This window comes from Penicillium hordei (assembly GCF_028827395.1).
Source record: "Penicillium hordei strain IBT 12815 chromosome Unknown utg000006l_segment0_segment0, whole genome shotgun sequence".
NCBI lineage: Eukaryota > Fungi > Ascomycota > Eurotiomycetes > Eurotiales > Aspergillaceae > Penicillium > Penicillium hordei.
Window position 1 is genome coordinate 4,013,775 of NW_026623147.1, and position 17,480 is coordinate 4,031,254.

At 49.0% G+C, this 17,480-nt stretch overlaps 8 protein-coding genes across 8 annotated transcripts; 2 read left to right on the forward strand and 6 right to left on the reverse strand.

The window, feature by feature from the left end:
• Window positions 1–890: 890 nt before the first annotated feature.
• On the forward strand, window positions 891–2,339 carry N7537_012148 (uncharacterized protein; the record flags this gene model as incomplete). Its single annotated transcript, XM_056903202.1, has 5 exons — window positions 891–988; window positions 1,054–1,344; window positions 1,395–1,575; window positions 1,620–1,647; window positions 2,125–2,339. 5 exons carry the CDS (start codon window positions 891–893, stop codon window positions 2,337–2,339), a joined length of 813 nt encoding a protein of 270 aa, XP_056748489.1.
• Window positions 2,340–2,475: 136 nt separating this feature from the next.
• N7537_012149 (C-terminal helicase domain-containing protein) lies at window positions 2,476–3,123 on the reverse strand (the record flags this gene model as incomplete). Its single annotated transcript, XM_056903203.1, has 1 exon — window positions 2,476–3,123. One exon carries the CDS (start codon window positions 3,121–3,123, stop codon window positions 2,476–2,478), a length of 648 nt encoding a protein of 215 aa, XP_056748490.1.
• A 17-nt stretch (window positions 3,124–3,140) lies between these two features.
• N7537_012150 (uncharacterized protein) lies at window positions 3,141–3,467 on the reverse strand (the record flags this gene model as incomplete). Its single annotated transcript, XM_056903204.1, has 1 exon — window positions 3,141–3,467. One exon carries the CDS (start codon window positions 3,465–3,467, stop codon window positions 3,141–3,143), a length of 327 nt encoding a protein of 108 aa, XP_056748491.1.
• A 270-nt stretch (window positions 3,468–3,737) lies between these two features.
• On the reverse strand, window positions 3,738–5,784 carry N7537_012151 (triacylglycerol lipase family protein; the record flags this gene model as incomplete). The annotated part of the gene is made up of 4 exons (XM_056903205.1): window positions 5,680–5,784; window positions 5,405–5,535; window positions 4,530–5,328; window positions 3,738–4,472 (listed from the first exon to the last, which is right to left on the reverse strand). Exons 1-4 carry the CDS (start codon window positions 5,773–5,775, stop codon window positions 3,738–3,740), a joined length of 1,761 nt encoding a protein of 586 aa, XP_056748492.1. The 5' UTR covers window positions 5,776–5,784.
• A 547-nt stretch (window positions 5,785–6,331) lies between these two features.
• Window positions 6,332–7,353, reverse strand: N7537_012152 (60S ribosomal protein uL6; the record flags this gene model as incomplete). The annotated part of the gene is made up of 4 exons (XM_056903206.1): window positions 6,332–6,382; window positions 6,452–6,629; window positions 6,734–7,037; window positions 7,308–7,353. 4 exons carry the CDS (start codon window positions 7,351–7,353, stop codon window positions 6,332–6,334), a joined length of 579 nt encoding a protein of 192 aa, XP_056748493.1.
• A 395-nt stretch (window positions 7,354–7,748) lies between these two features.
• Window positions 7,749–8,696, reverse strand: N7537_012153 (glutaredoxin; the record flags this gene model as incomplete). Its single annotated transcript, XM_056903207.1, has 3 exons — window positions 7,749–8,065; window positions 8,125–8,548; window positions 8,619–8,696. The coding sequence occupies 3 exons, from the start codon at window positions 8,694–8,696 to the stop codon at window positions 7,749–7,751; spliced, it is 819 nt and encodes a 272-aa protein (XP_056748494.1).
• A 733-nt stretch (window positions 8,697–9,429) lies between these two features.
• N7537_012154 (alpha/beta fold hydrolase) lies at window positions 9,430–12,206 on the reverse strand (the record flags this gene model as incomplete). The annotated part of the gene is made up of 2 exons (XM_056903208.1): window positions 9,430–10,364; window positions 10,409–12,206. 2 exons carry the CDS (start codon window positions 12,204–12,206, stop codon window positions 9,430–9,432), a joined length of 2,733 nt encoding a protein of 910 aa, XP_056748495.1.
• A 1,181-nt stretch (window positions 12,207–13,387) lies between these two features.
• Window positions 13,388–17,364, forward strand: N7537_012155 (uncharacterized protein; the record flags this gene model as incomplete). The annotated part of the gene is made up of 4 exons (XM_056903209.1): window positions 13,388–13,681; window positions 13,760–15,371; window positions 15,433–15,546; window positions 15,599–17,364. 4 exons carry the CDS (start codon window positions 13,388–13,390, stop codon window positions 17,362–17,364), a joined length of 3,786 nt encoding a protein of 1,261 aa, XP_056748496.1.
• Window positions 17,365–17,480: the final 116 nt, after the last annotated feature.

The window sequence follows — 17,480 nt, forward strand, 5'->3', positions numbered from 1 at the left end:
AGAAAGAGTTTCTTGTAGTCGGGTGAGCTATTGGCCATGGAAGCGATAAAGAAGGAATAGAAGGTTCAGGAAGACGAGGCTAAGAGGGGATAGAGACCCACAGGTGGACCAGCCCACGGAACCGATGTGGGTCACTAGCTGATTCGGTGAAATTATTATCCGGGACAAGTTTATACTTCCCAGCCTCAATTGTCGAATACCAAGTCTGAATACATGGTAGAAACCAGGTAATATACCGGAAACATCATGTGAAATTGGGTACCAGACATACCATACAAAAGTGCATATTACAGTTAGTCATCATGGTCCGCACAGATTGTTGAAATAGCGGGTTTTGTCACTTTAGTTAGAGTCTTCAACATTGGTCATCTATACCATACGTTGTTCGTACGCCAGCTTTCTGTCATAAAAGAAAGAGAGAGAAAGAATCTCTAAAGTAGGATCCTTATAGGTTCCTATTATAATTAGATAAACAATATAAACGGCGTTAAGGCGGAAACCTCTAGCAGAAAGTATTCGGCCGAAAAGACAACCCAGATCGTCACATATATAACAACATATAGAAAATATTTAGTTATAAAAGATGTGTATGGCTCTTAACTAAAGTAATACGAATCCGCTTTTTTCTATAATATGCCGACATAGCTGACTAAATAATATATGCAACTTGTATGGACTCGGAAAATCTTCAAACCGCCATGTTAAAGTATAACGTGTTATTGATCCATATACCACGCATTTCTGTACGCCAGATTTCTGTCATATTCAGTTTGTGACCCCTCCAACTGACACGGATGATTCCTCCCACGCTTCATCCTTTTTCTCTCCATTTTTCATGATCTCCCTATTTTTCTCTATAGGGATAGATACACAAACCCTAATCAGGCGACATGATGTTCTTAAGAGCCTCTATCAACGAGTCAACGACTGCGAATCCTTCTTTATCTCCCCTTACAATCTTCGAGGTATCGGAATCCAAGCTTTTTAAGTGGGAATAACAGATAATGGGATTTTATAATTTAAACCATGCTTTTTCCTACCTTACCCTGAGAGAGTCCAAAAACATCTAATACACCCTTTGTCAATATCGGAATGTACCCCTCCAAAGATAGATAATCGCCCAGACTTCGATTCTATCTTAAGACGAGTCCTTATAAGCTATCTAAATATAGAAGATCCTCTTAGGCTTACAAGGATCGCTTATGAGGAAGCTATGGCAGTATCAGGACCGGACCAGTGGCATACCCATGCCCTCGAAACAAAGTACTATATTAAGTGGCATATGACCGCTTTGCAAAGGGGATACCCTTCTCTTCTTAGCCTTGGGTCTCTTCGTAATAAGTGGTAAGTAGAGGGTCTTAAGGGTTTTAAATATATATACTAATATTAACTAGGTTAGAAAGCAAGAGAAACGACCCTCCGACTTGTCAGCGCGCTTTTGGTTTACGTTGGCAGATTGAGAGTCTCCTAGATGATAGTAACGAAGGGTCACCTACGCCTATACCACATACAATTATAGAAACTATCGCACACGTCCCCGCAAACCATGCCGACCAGAGTCTTACTCGACATGAAGTAAGGGCTATTGTGAATATGATGCTTATTCGAACATCTCATAGGCCCTTTCGGAGATATACGATCCATCCAGTAAGTAGCCTATACCGTATGATCGTCTTAAATCATACTAATACCTATCTTTAGTTACTAGGGATCTCGATGGCCTTTGGCCTCCAGATAGTCCTTGCGGAGGGAAGCGTATTGTGGTAATAGTAACCTATCTAGATTAATATATAGAGTAGATATAGTTTAGCATCTGGTTTAGTATCTCGTTTAGTATCTGGTTTAGTATCTGGTTTATGGTAAGGCTGCGAATAGTATAGTACTTACGTAACCGCCGTCTAATTCGGAGTGGATTGGTATATATCACGTGATCTAACTATCTAACTAGATTAGGACTAGTATATATTTATTCTGCCGGGTAAGCTATTCTGCCAGTTCTCAGCGATTACTTTTTCACCACATGGAAACTATGGATTTGAGACCTCCATAGGAGAAAAGAACGGTCACGTGATAGGACACCCGAGGCCTTGTGATTTATATTGCTTCGCTTCGCTCCGCAATTAGTCCTCTCCTATATGGGCGAACAGCACGGAAGGATCATTCAAGCTTTATTTGACGGAGAAAATTTAGTCCTGCAACATTCTCAACTATGGAGCTTCGAGAACGAGGATATAGCACCGGTGGAACTCTTCATACGTTATATTATAAGCCAGTTGGGTTGGAGAGATCAGACGCTTGTGTTCGAGCACTTACGGAATCAGTTGCATCGATGGACTTAGAATGAATATAACCCTCATCGTCTGCCCCATCTCCACCGAACTTGGCGTTTTGCCCGCGGGCAGGGGAATAGTCGGGATTTCCAGCCATGGGTTTATCGGTAGATGACGGCAGGATTGGAAGCACGAGGTTTGATCCTCAGGTCGACAGCAAAGATGGGGAGGCTAGGTCGGTGGCTGCCCGTTTGTGGGTCGAGGCGCCTGGGGAGGCGGGATCGCTGGCCAGCCGTTTACTGGAGCCACGCAAGGAGAATTGCCGGCCACTCTTGCTTTTACCTTCCAAACCTAGGTCTTTGTAGTCTTCCATCTTCAACCGATTCACACAATCCGGACCTATACCAAGCATGTGGTTCAGCAGCTGATTGGCGAGTCGCTCAATTGTATCGTCACGATTATCGACTGACGGTGAGATCTGTTTCTCTAGGAAGGGGCGGTATTGTGCAGCAATCTGCGGGAGGACCTTTGTGGTATTGTTGAACTCCATATATCTCTGAATGGTGTGGTCCATAAAAAGTACCCACGCACGCTGCTCCTCGCGTTGACCACGGCGGTGGATACGTCCAATGGTCTGGAAGAGAGAGTTATGGTTCAGCGCGGACTCCACGAGGATAATTCGACTGCACTGCGAGTGCATATTGAGACCGGTCGCACCGCAATTGTATGTGGTCACAAGGGCCTGCGTGGATGAACCGGGGTCATTGAAGCGGGCAATCGCAGTGGAACGGAGATTGGTAGGCATGCCAGCACGGATCACCACAAAATCCAATGGGAGGGTGCTGAGGAACATTTGGACAAGCCATAGAGTCAGAGGCCTGGGCAGAAGATCAGGAAGCGTGGCTGAGAGCTAGCCGAGTCGAATACACCTTGCTGGACAAGGATGTGGAGAAGATAGCGGAGTCGGGGGCTCTGGTGGGCGAGGTAGCGAGCCATTGCAACGCGATTCGTGGGCACAGAGGCTGACGGGTCCTCAGTGGTCCGGGACCAGAAAAGGCCAAACCCATTATCATCGCCGCGCTCGGTGAAATGAGAGATGTCGGCCGAGAGAACACTTGATGGGGAGCGTCGAAGGAACCGGTCCAGCTTGGGCGACACGGCATGGTGGCAGAGCATATGGAACGTAGCCCAATTCATTGTTGCGGGGCTGTCCGCAGATGCGGCCGACGGAGCATGCGCGGCTGATGTATTACTTGGGGGGCCGTAGAGGGACTCAATCAGAATGTTGAAAACACGATTGTGGATGTCCTGAGTGTATTGAGTGTATCGCAGTACTGGGTAGTATCCTAATATGTTTCCCGAGTCAAAACATCTTACTCTGTACAAAGAACACCTCATAATTACATGCATATGCAACTACCTATATAAGAAGAATACGAATTAGTTATAGCAACTCTATAACCAAAATTACTCTCGATCAGCAAGGATCTCTTCCTCATTCTCACTCCCACATCTCCGACGCCTAGGAACACCCTCATTCATAGCATTAACCTGCTTCGGAACAGACACCGAAACCGAAGCATCACTCGGTCTACGCCGCCTCACAAGCTGATACCCCCTATCAAGCTCAATCTCAACCGCCTCTCGAACCTTCAGTGCACTAATCGCCGGCCAAACTCCCCTCTCTCCCTTAAGCGCCCACTCAGAGACGCGATCTTTTGTCGGGCTCTGGAATAGTTTCCTCAGATCCCAGAAACACAAGTCTGGCACGAGAGTTAGGTTCGGCCCGGGGATTGTCTCATCGATGAGGAGTCTGCTCAATGGGGCGGGTAGCACGCCTAGGTAGTCGAGTTGGCGGAGTCGGTGGCGTAGTTCAACGATTACTAGTCGCATTGCGGAGCGGGAGAGGTTGTTCCAACCTGTTTGGCGCCGGTCTAGGAGGTTCAGTTCTGACCGCAGAAATGGGACTAGGTAAGGTCGAGCTTGGGAGACGATGAAGTGGTTTACGTTGAAGAGTTCCGAGATTCGTGAGAGGGGGGATTCGCCTTCGTTGTATTGGACGTGTCGCCAGGGTCGGAAGACTGCATCTTGTGTGTGTGGCCATGGGACTATTGTACCTGTTTCGTCTTTACAGTAGATCGTCACCGGTGAGTAGAGGCCTGAGGAAGAGGCGTTGGATGCTACGGCTGCAGACCAGATGAGCTGGAAACGATGTTAGATATCACTGGCACTGGCAAGGAGAAGGCGAGAAATACATACCACATTCGGCGCAGTCAAGTAATTCAACAGATTCGGCGTCCCATTCTTCCCCGTCGTCGCAACGGTGATATTCAAAATGCGCTTCGACCTCGCATACGCCTCTTCAAACGTAAGATCCCCAACATTAGCCCGAACACATTCCTCCAAAACACCAACGTCAAACAAATACCCCTTCTTCAGCAACCTCCTCATCCTTCGATAAAAGGTCCCAACCCAACTCGAATCAGAGTTGCCCCTATCCCCACCATTCACCATCTTCCGCCTCTCAAAAGCAGAAAGATCAATCCCCTCCCCATCAAGCAACGGCAACAACTCACCCTCAGAATGAATCCCCACAAGCGCAGCAATCATCGCCCCAGTTGCAGTACCTGTAATAATCCGTGGTAACAGACCCTGCAAATGCAGCGCCTTCACAACACCAAGATGACACAGCCCGAACGCAGACCCACCCTGCAGCAGCAGCGTCGTCCGCCCAAACGCCTGCCGCGTATCGTGCAGCAGCTCCAGCTTCGCTTGCGAGCTAAACCCGCTCGGGTGCATCGGTGCTCCTGGCACCGATGTCACGTACTGGATTGACAGAGCTACTTGCGTAATGTAGTCGTCTATTAGAAGCTTGGTTCCCGCGTACGCGTGCGTAAATAGCTTCGTGCTGGTTATGTTGCCCAGATTGCGCACTAGCCCCGACCGGAGCAAGTTGACTAGTGTTAGGATATCTTCTGACTCTCGCGCGTTCATCAGTGCTTCAAGTCGACCGAGGATTAGTCGGTAGTCATAGTGTCGGCTAACGGGATTTTGGCGCCTGTGTGGATGATTAGATGGTGGTTTGGTACATTGGGTATTGAGTAGGGTTCAATTGGCGTTGTTTGACTTCATACCATAGATCTTTACTTTGTAGCTCGTCGAGCTCAAATGCCGCCTCTTCCCACTCCTCGTAGCTCTGCGCGTTGGCTAGCGTATGGAAGAGCCGATCTCGAGGGGATTTGGAATGCCACCATGATAATAGTTTCTAGAGGACATTTATTAGCTCAAGATCAGACTGAAAACAGAATCCGATGTTATGTCTTGTGTCTCTTTCGTCTTTTGCCATCTCAGGCTCAGAGCTCTCCCCGCATGCAAGACACCCAGGCTAGGATTGGAGAACAATACTCACGTCTCTCCAGAACTGAGCAACATCAAGCACCATATTCCAGATCGCACCAGCAATCTTCCACAGTCCAAGCCACCAGGACCCCATTTTTGTTTTCATTCGAGAGATATGTCTGCGTTGTGGCTGGTGGAGGGAGAGGTGCACATGCGGGCCCGGGTATCGTTTTCACATGCTACAACGTCACGCGCCTCACGCAAGGGAATTGGCGGTTGAGATTGCGGTAGTGATAGTCGATTGATAGTATATTGAGTGATCAAGTGTGATATGTATTCGAGCGTAGCTGTGTTATGGAGATGAATTGGACTCGATTGGTCTGAGGAAGGAATTGTGTGGGTTGAAGTTTGGGGAGTTGAAGCTGATCAATCCAGATTCCCCCGGATCTTCATCTTCAACCACAACTGTCCCGTGACAAATAAATGTAGTACATATTTCTCTCTACTCAATACTTAAGAGTATTAAAGTAATCAAGTATAATGGAATTGCCACGGGCGCACATTTCTACATGCCACATACAAAGACGTTATTCGCGTAAGGGAATCAGTGAATTTCAAAAGGGTCGTTTTGTTTTTGACATTTCGCTTTGCTTCCCTATATGCAAGTAGGCGAAATTAAAGAAACCTCTCCCGGACACCCCATACATTCCCAAGCAGCACATTTACTCTTCAATGATGTTGCCCTTCTCCGACACGTAAAGACCGTCCAAGAACTGCAGATGGTCAGTATAAATTCAGACTCGGGTCCTCCCGGTGAAAGTAATTATGTTCGTGTAACTAACCTTACGGATATCCTTGTTACGGACACGGCAGATCTGCTGGATGTCGGCGGCGGACTGGGACACGCCCTCGAGGGAGTTACCGGTGAGGATGAGCTCATCCTTGACGTTGGCGGAGGGAGCAATGTCGACATCGGGCTGGGCAGTGATGCGGCGGACGTACTTCTCACCGAGGAAGTTGCTAATAACAAAACGTTAGCGCGAGTTCCATCACAATTGAATTTCACGATATATTTCCGAATATCATAACGGGAAAACAAAAGCGTAGGTTCAAGGGTTCCATACCGGATCTCCACAATAGAGCGGCCAGTCTCTGGGTTGGGCTCAATGTTGACGTTGATGGGGAAGTGAGCGTAGACGTAACGCATCTTGTACTTGAAGCCACGGGTAACACCGATCATCAGGTTGTTAATGATGGTGCGGACGGTACGGAGAGTAGCAACACCCTTGCGGGCACCGTGGTGCAGCTCGATGGAGATAACGTTCTGCTCGGGGCGGCCGAAGGTGACGGCAATGTGGGAGAGATCCTTGACGAGCTTGCCGCGGGGACCCTCGACAGTCACGATACGGGAGCGAATCTGGACCTTCACTATAGAGCAAAAAAAGATTCGGGTTAGTTCATGGCCATTTCTTTTTTTTTGTGAAATTCAATATTTTGAAGAATCAAAATCAAGAATTGTCCGGTAGGTGTGCGAGTCGCCGATCCCACACAACATTCCCTCCTGCTTTTGCTGCATTGGTGCTGGATATTGATCGTGTGTCGTGCTAAGCTTGCGTGTTGAATTTCGTGCCCTCAAAAGCGAAGTTGTATTGTGTGCGACCGGCTTCCTCCATCATAAAAAAAAAGAAATTCGCTCACCATTGTCCAGAATGGGCAACCGTTCCTCGGAGTGAATGTACCGCATCTTGACGTGACTTTTGGTGGTTGCCGGGGGTGTAGATTGTCGATGTCGGGGAGGTTCAAAATTCGAATGGACTTGGTGGTGGAGCGAAATTGGATGTCACGGGGTTGTGCGTCGCTTAGGGCCATTTTGGGTCTAGCGCAATTAGGGTTCCTTATCAGCTTATCGTCTTATCGCGGCTTGTATCAGTACTTGCTCCACCGGTTTTATTTAAGTGATTGCCAAGTAGAGGTACATGTGGTAAATATTAAGCTGGAGCCTGGAGTTCCTGAGCAAGTTCGCTACTATGTACAATGCAATGAGCTGCAACAACCATATCTCTCCCTTCCCCCCTGATTTTCTGCCAGGGCTATGAGCTATGGCTATCGAAATTTGAAAATTGTTTTACAATACTAACCTCACAGTGATTTCTCAACCTCCCGGTGCGACACATCCACGATCCATTTCCCGCCCATTTGTCGCAGCGTCGAAGCCAGCTCGTCGCTCTGATCCAATGCCGCAATATCGTCTCCACCGCCTATACTCTTCCCACTCACGAGCACATTGGGCACTGTGCGACGCCCCGTACTCTGTGCTAGCAGGGCCTGCAGATACGGTCCAAGCGGGTGTTTGTCCAATTCGACCACGAACGGTTTCGGCTCGATAGAGTAGTGCTCCAGCAAGATCAACTTGGCTTTCTTGCTGTAGGGACAGTAGGATTTGGAGAAAACGATGACTGGATGCGGTTAGTCTTGGATACGGCCAAGAAATGGAGAATGGGGAACAGAAACATACCTGGAGCCCGCTTAAGAATCGCATTAAGCTCTGTTGTCGCCTCAGCCTCTTTCCTCTCTTTCTCTTCGCGCTCTCTCTTCACTTTTTCCTCGCGCTCCTTCTCCTCCTCGCTCTTGATCTCCAACTGGATCTCTGACGGCGTATCCTGGCTCCCCTTCTTGGGAACGGTCATCTTTGTCCGTCCGGCAATCGGGATCTCCTCCGTATCTTCATTCCCTGTAGCAGGAGGAACAGCAGCTTTCTCGACCTCAGCGACGGGCACCTTATCACCTGCACCCGAACCGGCAGGGCCATTCTGTCCGGGCGCATGCACGGGATGCTGGATCTTCTCTTGGTCCTTGGCTTGTTTGGCTTGCTCTTTCGCTTTCATTGCGTCGAGGGTTGACCGATAAAACTTTTGGTTTTGGATTTTGCTTGCATCGCCCTGTGGATTTGATTGCATCGCATCAGATATCTGAAGAAACTGGGCGAAAGAGGGAGATCTGGGAACGTACAGTGTAGTAAAATACCATGAAAAGAACCGCGATAACCGCAACGACAATCAGTCGAAGCCGCCGTTGTGAAGAAGGCATGGAGAAGTTTGCTTATAGCCGTGTGGCTTGTGACTTGAATCAAACAAGTTGAATCCAAAATGTTCAAGTGAAGGAGGCGACTTGGAGAGAACGTGACGTGTTCCAGAAGCCAAGAATTCCTCCGTTTCCGGCAGAGCTTAACAGTTTAGGGTATTGGGAGCGTCCTGCACTTGCACATTTGATCCAGAATCTTCCAAAACTGACAATCAAAAGATCAAAAGCTCCAAACAGGTCAGGAGAAGTGGGGTCAAGGGGCCAAGGGCATGTTATCCCTGATTTGCGGGTTTGCCCCGTCTGAGCGCTGATGCTTGGCGGAGCTATGATGTACATATTATGCTTGTTTTATATGTCTGACGCTTATTTCGATTTTTACTATGTAGATCAAAGTGAAATTATCAATATTTATTAGAATATGGCATGACTGGGTATTATGCTAAATCAGACGGGCTCTTTTGTTCAAAGGCAAAACCCATGTCGACGGTAAATCATGGCGAGGGCATGAACCTCGCACCAGTAGGTGTATGTGGATAGGTAAGAAATGGGGTAAGAATAAATGATAGGATATATAAGTTCAAGGGAGTAGGTCAGAACAGTGGGGACCGCAGACCGGCTGCAATCTAGCCTGTGGAAACGAGAGTGAGGGTGATTAGTGGTAGATAAGCCACCAGGGCTGAAGGTGTAGTGGACGTCGAAGACATCAGATAAAAGGGGAAAGGACAGCAGACTGGGGAGATCAAGTTTGAATCGAGAGTCCAGGCCGTGTAGCATGGCTGGCAGTGGCTCTGCGTTTGCCTTGGACAAGGATTGTCCAGTCCTCCCACTCCTTGGCAATCTCGGTCAAGACATTTCCCATGACACCAGCAGATGCCATGAGGCCGTGGCCTTCCCCTTCGAGGATCCGGACCTCACAGCGGCGCATTGTCTTGCCAAGCCACTGGATATTTTCCACTGGAACGCGGGGGTCTTTGCTACCATGATGGATCACCACTGATCGTGTGATGTCCACGTAGCGGAACCCAATTGTTTGGCGACGCTCGAGGCAGATCAACAAATCAACCGCCGGGTTGGCGTTGGTAGTAGCCAGCTCCCAGATCTTGTAGGTAAGACGCGTATCATAGTCACGCTGCCGTTCGACTTCGTCTTCTGGAGACTTTGCGCGAGATGCGAGAGTGGTGTCACTTTTTCTGTGCGAAGCGATGGTCGAAGCGGACGGTTTAATATTCGGTACGATGTCCACTCGCTGGGTCTGTAGGTTGTTTTCAACGGAAGGTATAGGCGGTACGGGAGGGATGGCATTCGCATGGGAAGTTTCTTTAGTGGTAGGCTTGCGCTTGGCCCGTCGTGGGGACTTGGGTAGACTGGTGGTGATGCTGGCACTAGTGGCACTCATAAAGCTTGAATTGGCTACTTTGAGAAGGGACGTGGGAAGAGCACGGAGAATTTTTTGGGAGTAAGGAACCGCGTTGGTGGGCGCGGGATCCTTCTTGGAGCCGATAGTAGACAACTGAGATGGGGGGATCCATGGGGCTAAGAGATGAATGCGGCCACGAATGTGCTGCGGAATTCGGAGAGCCGTGGCAAGAGCGTAGATTGCGCCGGCGGAATGAGCAAGAATGGAAAATTTGGTCACTCTGAGGTGGTTGCAAACGATTGCAACATCATCTGTTACTGATTAGCGCGGGATTAGAATCTCTCGGGACAGTCTTGCTTACCGGGCCAGCTGAGAGGGGTGGTCGGCTCGTCTCCCTGATGCGGGCCGCTCTCGCCAACGCCAGGGCGATCCAATGTCACCAGTCGTAGATTGAGCGTCCGCGCCAACTCATCATAAAATGCCATCAGATACCGAGTGAGACCCATGCCGACACAGCAAAGCACGACATGGCCCTTCGGATCACCGACTTCAGAGAATGCGATGGAGCGGCCAGTGGTTGGGTGGATCACTCTCTGGGTCAGCTTCGGCGAAAAGATGTAGTCGTCAACAGCAAGATCGATTGAATCCGCACTCGATGGTCGTTCGGTGCTGTATGAGGGACGTCCATTCGACACATGGGACAGATGACCGGATGGAGTGCGGCGATGGGTAGTTGGCATGATTGGCTCGAGGGACTGCCTGTACCTAGCTCTCTCAGAATCCGGGTTTTCCGTGGACGACTTGGGCAACTGCGGTGGTAGATTGGTAGACTTCGATGCGAGTGGTGCTCCTAGTCGGTTCCCGCTGCGACTTTTCCCTGTCATCACGTTTGGAGAAGGAGCACTGTCGTTAAAAGATGGCCGATCGCGAACTAGTCCATTCTGCATGGCCCGATCGACCTCATGTCCTAGAACGCGCGAAACCTTTGAAGCCTTTGCCTGCTTCACGGGGCTTGTCTTAGTCGGGGATTCAGGGCTGTTTCCCACTTCCAATTCGGTCTTGATCTTCTGTTGCTGGTCTTTTAACTCTTGGATCCGGCGGGTCACCTGTTCTGCATCATTGCTCGTTCCCGGTGTGCCATTATCTGTGTTGAACTCTTTGCTAGCCGTGGAAGAGTATCGACTATGACGAGCAGAGCGATGCTTTTTCGAGCTGGACGACTGGCTATGCCGATGTCGCAGAGAGGAGTCGCGAGTTGGAATGATTCTACCGCTTCCAATTCCGCCGGGTTTGCTAGCATCTGGGGTACCGTGGAATGATTGATAATCTTTAGTGGGTGGGGTTCTCGCGACTTTCTCTTCGTATGGCTCTTCCTTGACATCCGCAGGACGAGCCTCCTCTGTAAGTTCTGCCATGGAATGCAATGATCGCAAGCTTGCTCGGCTGCGCGGGACGTTGTGTCGTAGACTGTCGTTGTAGCTGGTAGTTTTTCGCAAGCGGTCGACATGTGGATCCTTTTCGCCCATGAATTCTCGTGATGACCTCTTCAATAGACTAAATTGACCCTTTAAGCTTTTTGCCCGCCCTGCAGAACTATTCGAAGCAATGCTCGGGGTTGACAGGCGGGGGCCAGGTTCTGTGCTGATCGTTCCAAATGAGGAAGACTCTGGGACGGCCATCACAGATGTATAGGATTCCCTCGAGGCTGGGCGAGTGGAGGATGAGTCGGTCGTTCTAAAATGCTTGAATCTGGGCGATCGAGGGGACTTTGGTGACGGGGGCGCCCTGGCCATACGAATGACAGGGGGCGAGGCCGCATCGTCGGGGTGCAAAAATGGGTTTTCCGGCGCGGGTGGTTCGACCGCTGGCTTGTAGGCGCCGTAACTCATTCCAAACCCATGTTGCTCGGAGGGAGGAAAGGAGTGAACAGGCGCTGTGCGCGGTACTTCTGGCAATGCTGGATCTGATTCGGTATCGAACTTCGGGACGGTGTCAAAGTGCGAGTTTAGAGGCACGGAGATGGTAGAAAGGGAGGAAATGAGGGAGGAAATGACTTCAGGCGAGGTTGGATCAGTTCCATTGCGCGAAGGCAGCGATTTACGACGTCGGCGACGACTAAGCAGGGCCGATTCTGCCTGGATGGGGTTTTCGTTCGACATAGTTCAATAGTCTAAGGGTGTGACCCTTGGAACAAACAAACTTCAAGTATCGGATGCAGGTTAAAATGGGTACGCGCATGATCTACTGCATGCGGTTGTTTGATAAGGGTTGGTTCGTAAACACAATTCCCTTCCCCTTACAGTATTTGAGATGTTGAGATTAAAAAAAAAAAGATTGAGAGTGAGCGTAAGAAGATTAAAAGAAGGGATCCCGGTTATACCGAGTATGAAAAGAAAGTATAAAATAAAATAAAATAAAATAAAACATTAACTGTAAAGAAGAGGAGGAAAAGGGAGTTGCTTTTTTTTTTTTTTTTTTTTGAGATCCATTAGCGTTCACGCCTTTTTCTCCACTGGGGGGATCTTAATTTGCCGATAACACTAAGTATATGTAGGGGGGGGGAGGAAATATATAATAGAAAGATCAATATCGAGGGCGACTACGGAGTAGGGAGTACGAAGTACAGAGTACAGAGTACAGATATAAGATACAAGACTCCTCATTATCAACCAACCCTAAGGTCCAAGTATTTGAGATTCCACGTGGATTCCAAATTACTCCTTCTGGAAGTACCCCTTAATAGGCGATTAATAGGTTAGATAGGCTCGGCTATGCGAGGATAATGCTGATCAACTCATATTATAGACGAAGGAAATAGAAACCCAGCTGTTATCCAACTACTGTTATATGCTTCAAGTTCTATAAATGTGAATATAAAATGTTAGAACGTGAAATAGTAAAAACGGAAGAATAGTAGTACACATATATATATATAGCGGATCTATGTATTCGGGCATATAATCGCCGATTATAACCTAGACAATTAAACATCTGATATTTACCACAATATATAAGTTCATTTGGATGTGTCTATTTTATATATGTAACCTAAAGTCTAATCATGCCAAAGAATAAAATATAATAATACAATACATCTATCGATGGTCAACTCCCTGGCCATCTGATCGAAGTAAACATAGTTGACCGCCCACCATGGCCAGATGGCAGTATCCCCCAGCCCATTGCCTATCTTACTCCAAAACATCATTGAAACCCCAAACCATATTTGGGCCTTAGTCTCGTTAACAGCCTAGTTCTTATATCTTGCTCCTGAAATCCCCAGGTCTCCACTATCCTCTAGACATGAGGTGACCGCGCTGCGAAACAGCCATTGCCCGCAATGGACGCCTACCCCGAAGACTACGTCAATCACAATCTGCCTCTAATCCTACTCTCAGGACTGGAGGCAGATCCCCAAAATGACACTGAAGTATCCTCGAGCTATCCTCTGCTACTAGAGAAGGGGACCCATATATTCTCAGATTTCCCACCTCTGAGCGGGGCTGTTGCGGAGGAGCTCCGGAGCCTGCTTCTAGAGGAAGATAGCTCTCAGATGCCATGGAAGTCCAGAGTGACTGTAAGCGGGAATACTACGATTGCGAATATTGGTTACCGTATCAAAAGTTCTGGTCGCGTACGTTGATACTCGATGATTCTAACCCCGTTGGTTTCACAACATCGTACTGCGGACTGCTTGCTAACAATGACACAGTCATGCAGACTCCCTCCACGAAAAGCTGACCCCCCTATACCTTCACCACCAACTACTCCTAGCGATGGCCAGGACAATGGACACTCGGAACCGAGCGCACACTATGTCCTCCACTCGCCGATATCGCCTTTGTCACCGGGTTCCCCAACTTTCCCAGATGGCTTGCTCACCCCTTTATGGGTAACTAAACACCAAGACCTGGTTCCAGCAGCAGTGATCAATTTCTTCCCATTCTCATTGGACCCGAATATGAACTCGCTACGAGACAATCAACTCAAGATCGAGATCAACAGCTTGAAAAAAGAATGGCAATCCTCCGGGTACAAGACGCGATTTGTGGTTGTTTTGATATCAGAAGAGGGAGAAGAAGGCGGCTATGAGGGCGAGATTGATGATCGCATTGCGGGGATTCGGCGGGCAACAAACCTTGACTCCAGGTCGATATTTGTGATCCCACCAGACGCGATTTCCTCGGAACTGCAAGACTTTGTGAAATCACTCTTCTCTCTACTGCAACCGTCGGTCGTTGAATACTATCGGGATCTGTCCAAGCATGCCAGGCGCAAACGTAACAGGGGCAGTATCCCTCCTCCAACTGCACCGCCAACGACCGGAACTTCTCAGACCCTATCATCTCAAGGCTGGAACGTACGGTATGAATTCAAGCTGGGAATCCTTGCCGAGTTTCGCCAAGAAATGGATGCAGCCTGTCGGAACTATGAGAGTGCGTATGACACTCTATTTGGACATGAAGTTTTCGAAATTATTGCGGGCTGGAATCCTCGATTTAACGATGCGCGCCTCTTGGCCGACGCTCTTGCCATTCGGATTATACGCTGTCTGTTATGGACGGCCCAGACGACCGCCGCAGCTCGGTTTTGGGTTGACCACAGAATCCGTGTAAAGGATATTGTCAATCGCAGAGGAAAGGGCAGTAAACACTATGGATGGGAGGCATGGGAGGCGCGCTGGTCGATGGTAATGGCACAGCTCATCCGCCGAGCCGAAATTCCGTCTCTTTCCAGCGAAATCTCTCCTGAACAGCCTGGAGATCTCTATACTTTACCCGAGAAATCAATTCCAACCGGGGAAAGAGTCGGATCCTGGGAAAACCTCCACCACGAGGGCTACTGGCTACACCGTTCAGCGAAACATACAATGATCCGACGCGCGCTTGCCCATGATATTCCCATGGAAGATCGCATGGCCCCCGGGCAATCACCTGCCTCACAACTTGCAAACAAATCCTACTTGTACGACACATATCTTGTTCCCGATACTCATGTGGAGGCACCCCAAGAAGGACGAACTGGCTTCGACCACTCTGGTCTAATATTGAGCACGCTAAAGGCTGCCATTAAGGAATTTGCAAAACGCCACCAAATGAGGAAAGTTGAGAGCTTGAGTCTTGAGGCAGCCGAGGAGTATATGCGCATTGGTTCATGGTCCGAAGCGCATGGCATTCTCCAGCCGCTGTGGTCTACTCTTAGCTGGCGCCGCTCAGGGTGGTGGCATCTAATGGTCAATTTCGGATGGGCACTCAGAGAATGTGCTCTCAGGGTGCAGGACAGTGAGACAGTCTTGCGACTGGACTGGGAGCTGCTGAACAAGAGTGAGTTAATTCCATTTATTCTGTGCGTATTGTCTTCCAATTTTAATATTCATTCCGATAGCTTTCAAACCAAGACCTTCGTGGCATTATGACATCCACAGGAGTCTTGAAAGTTTGCCTTCAGAAAAGCCAAAGCCTTCTCTTATCCTTCGCGCAGAGGATGTATTAACAAGTCGTAAGTTGGCAAACCCGTAATGCAAAGATTGCACTGACCCCTGTCTTCAAAGTGACCGCATCATTGGTGTTCGAGAAATCCGATGGCAACGTTGGGGAACCCCTACAGGCCCAACTTTCCATTACATCCTGTGCTCATAAATCCTCGGCTCCTATCCGGCTTTCAGAGGTCAAACTGGTTTTCGAAGGATGTCTCCGCCCAGTAAAGGTTCAATCTGACCAGAATCAGGATGCTGACACCACAACGCCATGCCGCATCGCAACTCTTCCACTCCGCGAGCCGAGCAACCCTGATACTGTTGTCCAATCCCCAGCCGGTGGACTGACCGCATTGGTGGGTATAGCAGATCTGACTCTGGGGCCCTCCCAGACCAAAATCTTCAACCTCACCTGTATTCCTCGCGAAGCTGGTGAAGCCAGGGTTGCTTCAATCACCATGTTGATCGAAGAAGAACAATTTGATTTGGGTTATGCGATCACCGAGCCAGATCAGCGTGAATCATTCTGGTGGCAGCAGACCCAAAAGGGCGTGACCCGCAGAAGAGTGGGCAAGGATCGGGATACTGGCAGATGCAAGGTTATGCCTAAGCCTCCCAAGATTCGCCTCACAACTCCCAACCTGAAGGAGACCTACTATACCAATGAACTGGTGACGCTTCAGATTGGTATACACAATGAAGAAGACGAAGCTGCCGATGTATCTGCTGAAATCAGACTCTTCGGCGCCGAGTCCACAGCTCAAATACAGTGGCTCGACGGCGATGGCAACTCCGAACTCCTTGAATCAGGCGCCAGCACCCCGATTGAGGGGCCATCTCATTACTTGAAACGATCTGTGGGTGTTCTGGAGCGCTCTTCTAACAAAACAATCACAATCGTGCTGGCCGATACCCAGGAGGCTACGGATTTCACGTTGGAAGTTTCGGCTGTGTACCATTTGGTGTCTGATATCCAGACCCCGATTATGAAAAAAATCACTGTTGACCTGTCGTTTATTCGGCCGTTCGAAGCAAACTATGAATTCTTGCCTGCAATTCACCCTCAGTCATGGCCCAATTTCTTCGCAGTTAGCGATGACCTACTCGAGGATGGCTCTGCACTAAGTCCTGCAGGCCTGTTCCAGAAGTGGTGCCTTAATTCCAAGGTAGTTTCCTTTGCACTGGAGCCGCTGGTAATTGACAAGATCTCCCTGATTCTTCTCGAAGCCAACGGGGGAGCCATTTGCGAGGTTCACTCGGAAGAGCTTGTCAGTCCAGAAACAGCCCATCTCGCACCAGAAGAACTGCGAGAATCCAACTTCTGCCTCGATATCCAGAAGCTCATCCTCGGAGACCGTCGACCAACTGCGCTTACCTGCGCATTGGAGATCAATTGGCGTCGGCAATCATCTGAAACTGCAGCTTCCTTTGACGCCAAAAACTCAGTTACAACCACCGTCCTCGATATTCCCCGATTCGTCGTCCCCATGGGCGAGCCTCGAGTCCTTGCATCGGCTACCCCATCCAACAATATGCCAGGGTTGATCCATATGGATTATGTACTCGAGAACTCCTCCACCCACTTCCTCACCTTCAATCTGGTCATGGAAGCTAGCGAGCACTTTGCCTTTAGCGGGCCAAAGACTACCGTTGTGCAGCTTGTGCCGCTGAGTCGTCATACAGTGAACTTCAATTTGTTTGCGGCGAAGCGCGGCTTATGGATTCAGCCACAGCTGGTGGTTATTGATACCTACTTCAACAAAACGCTTCGCGTCCTTCCAACGGGGGATATGAAATCGGACAAGAAGGGGGTTCTAGTATGGGTTGATGCCGACGATTGAATGATATGACTAGAATCTGAGATACATGCTGTAGATGAATTGGACTGTCTCATAATAAGCAAATATTGTACAAAGAATACAGATCCCCAACTTCATACACTACTTGCTATGTATAG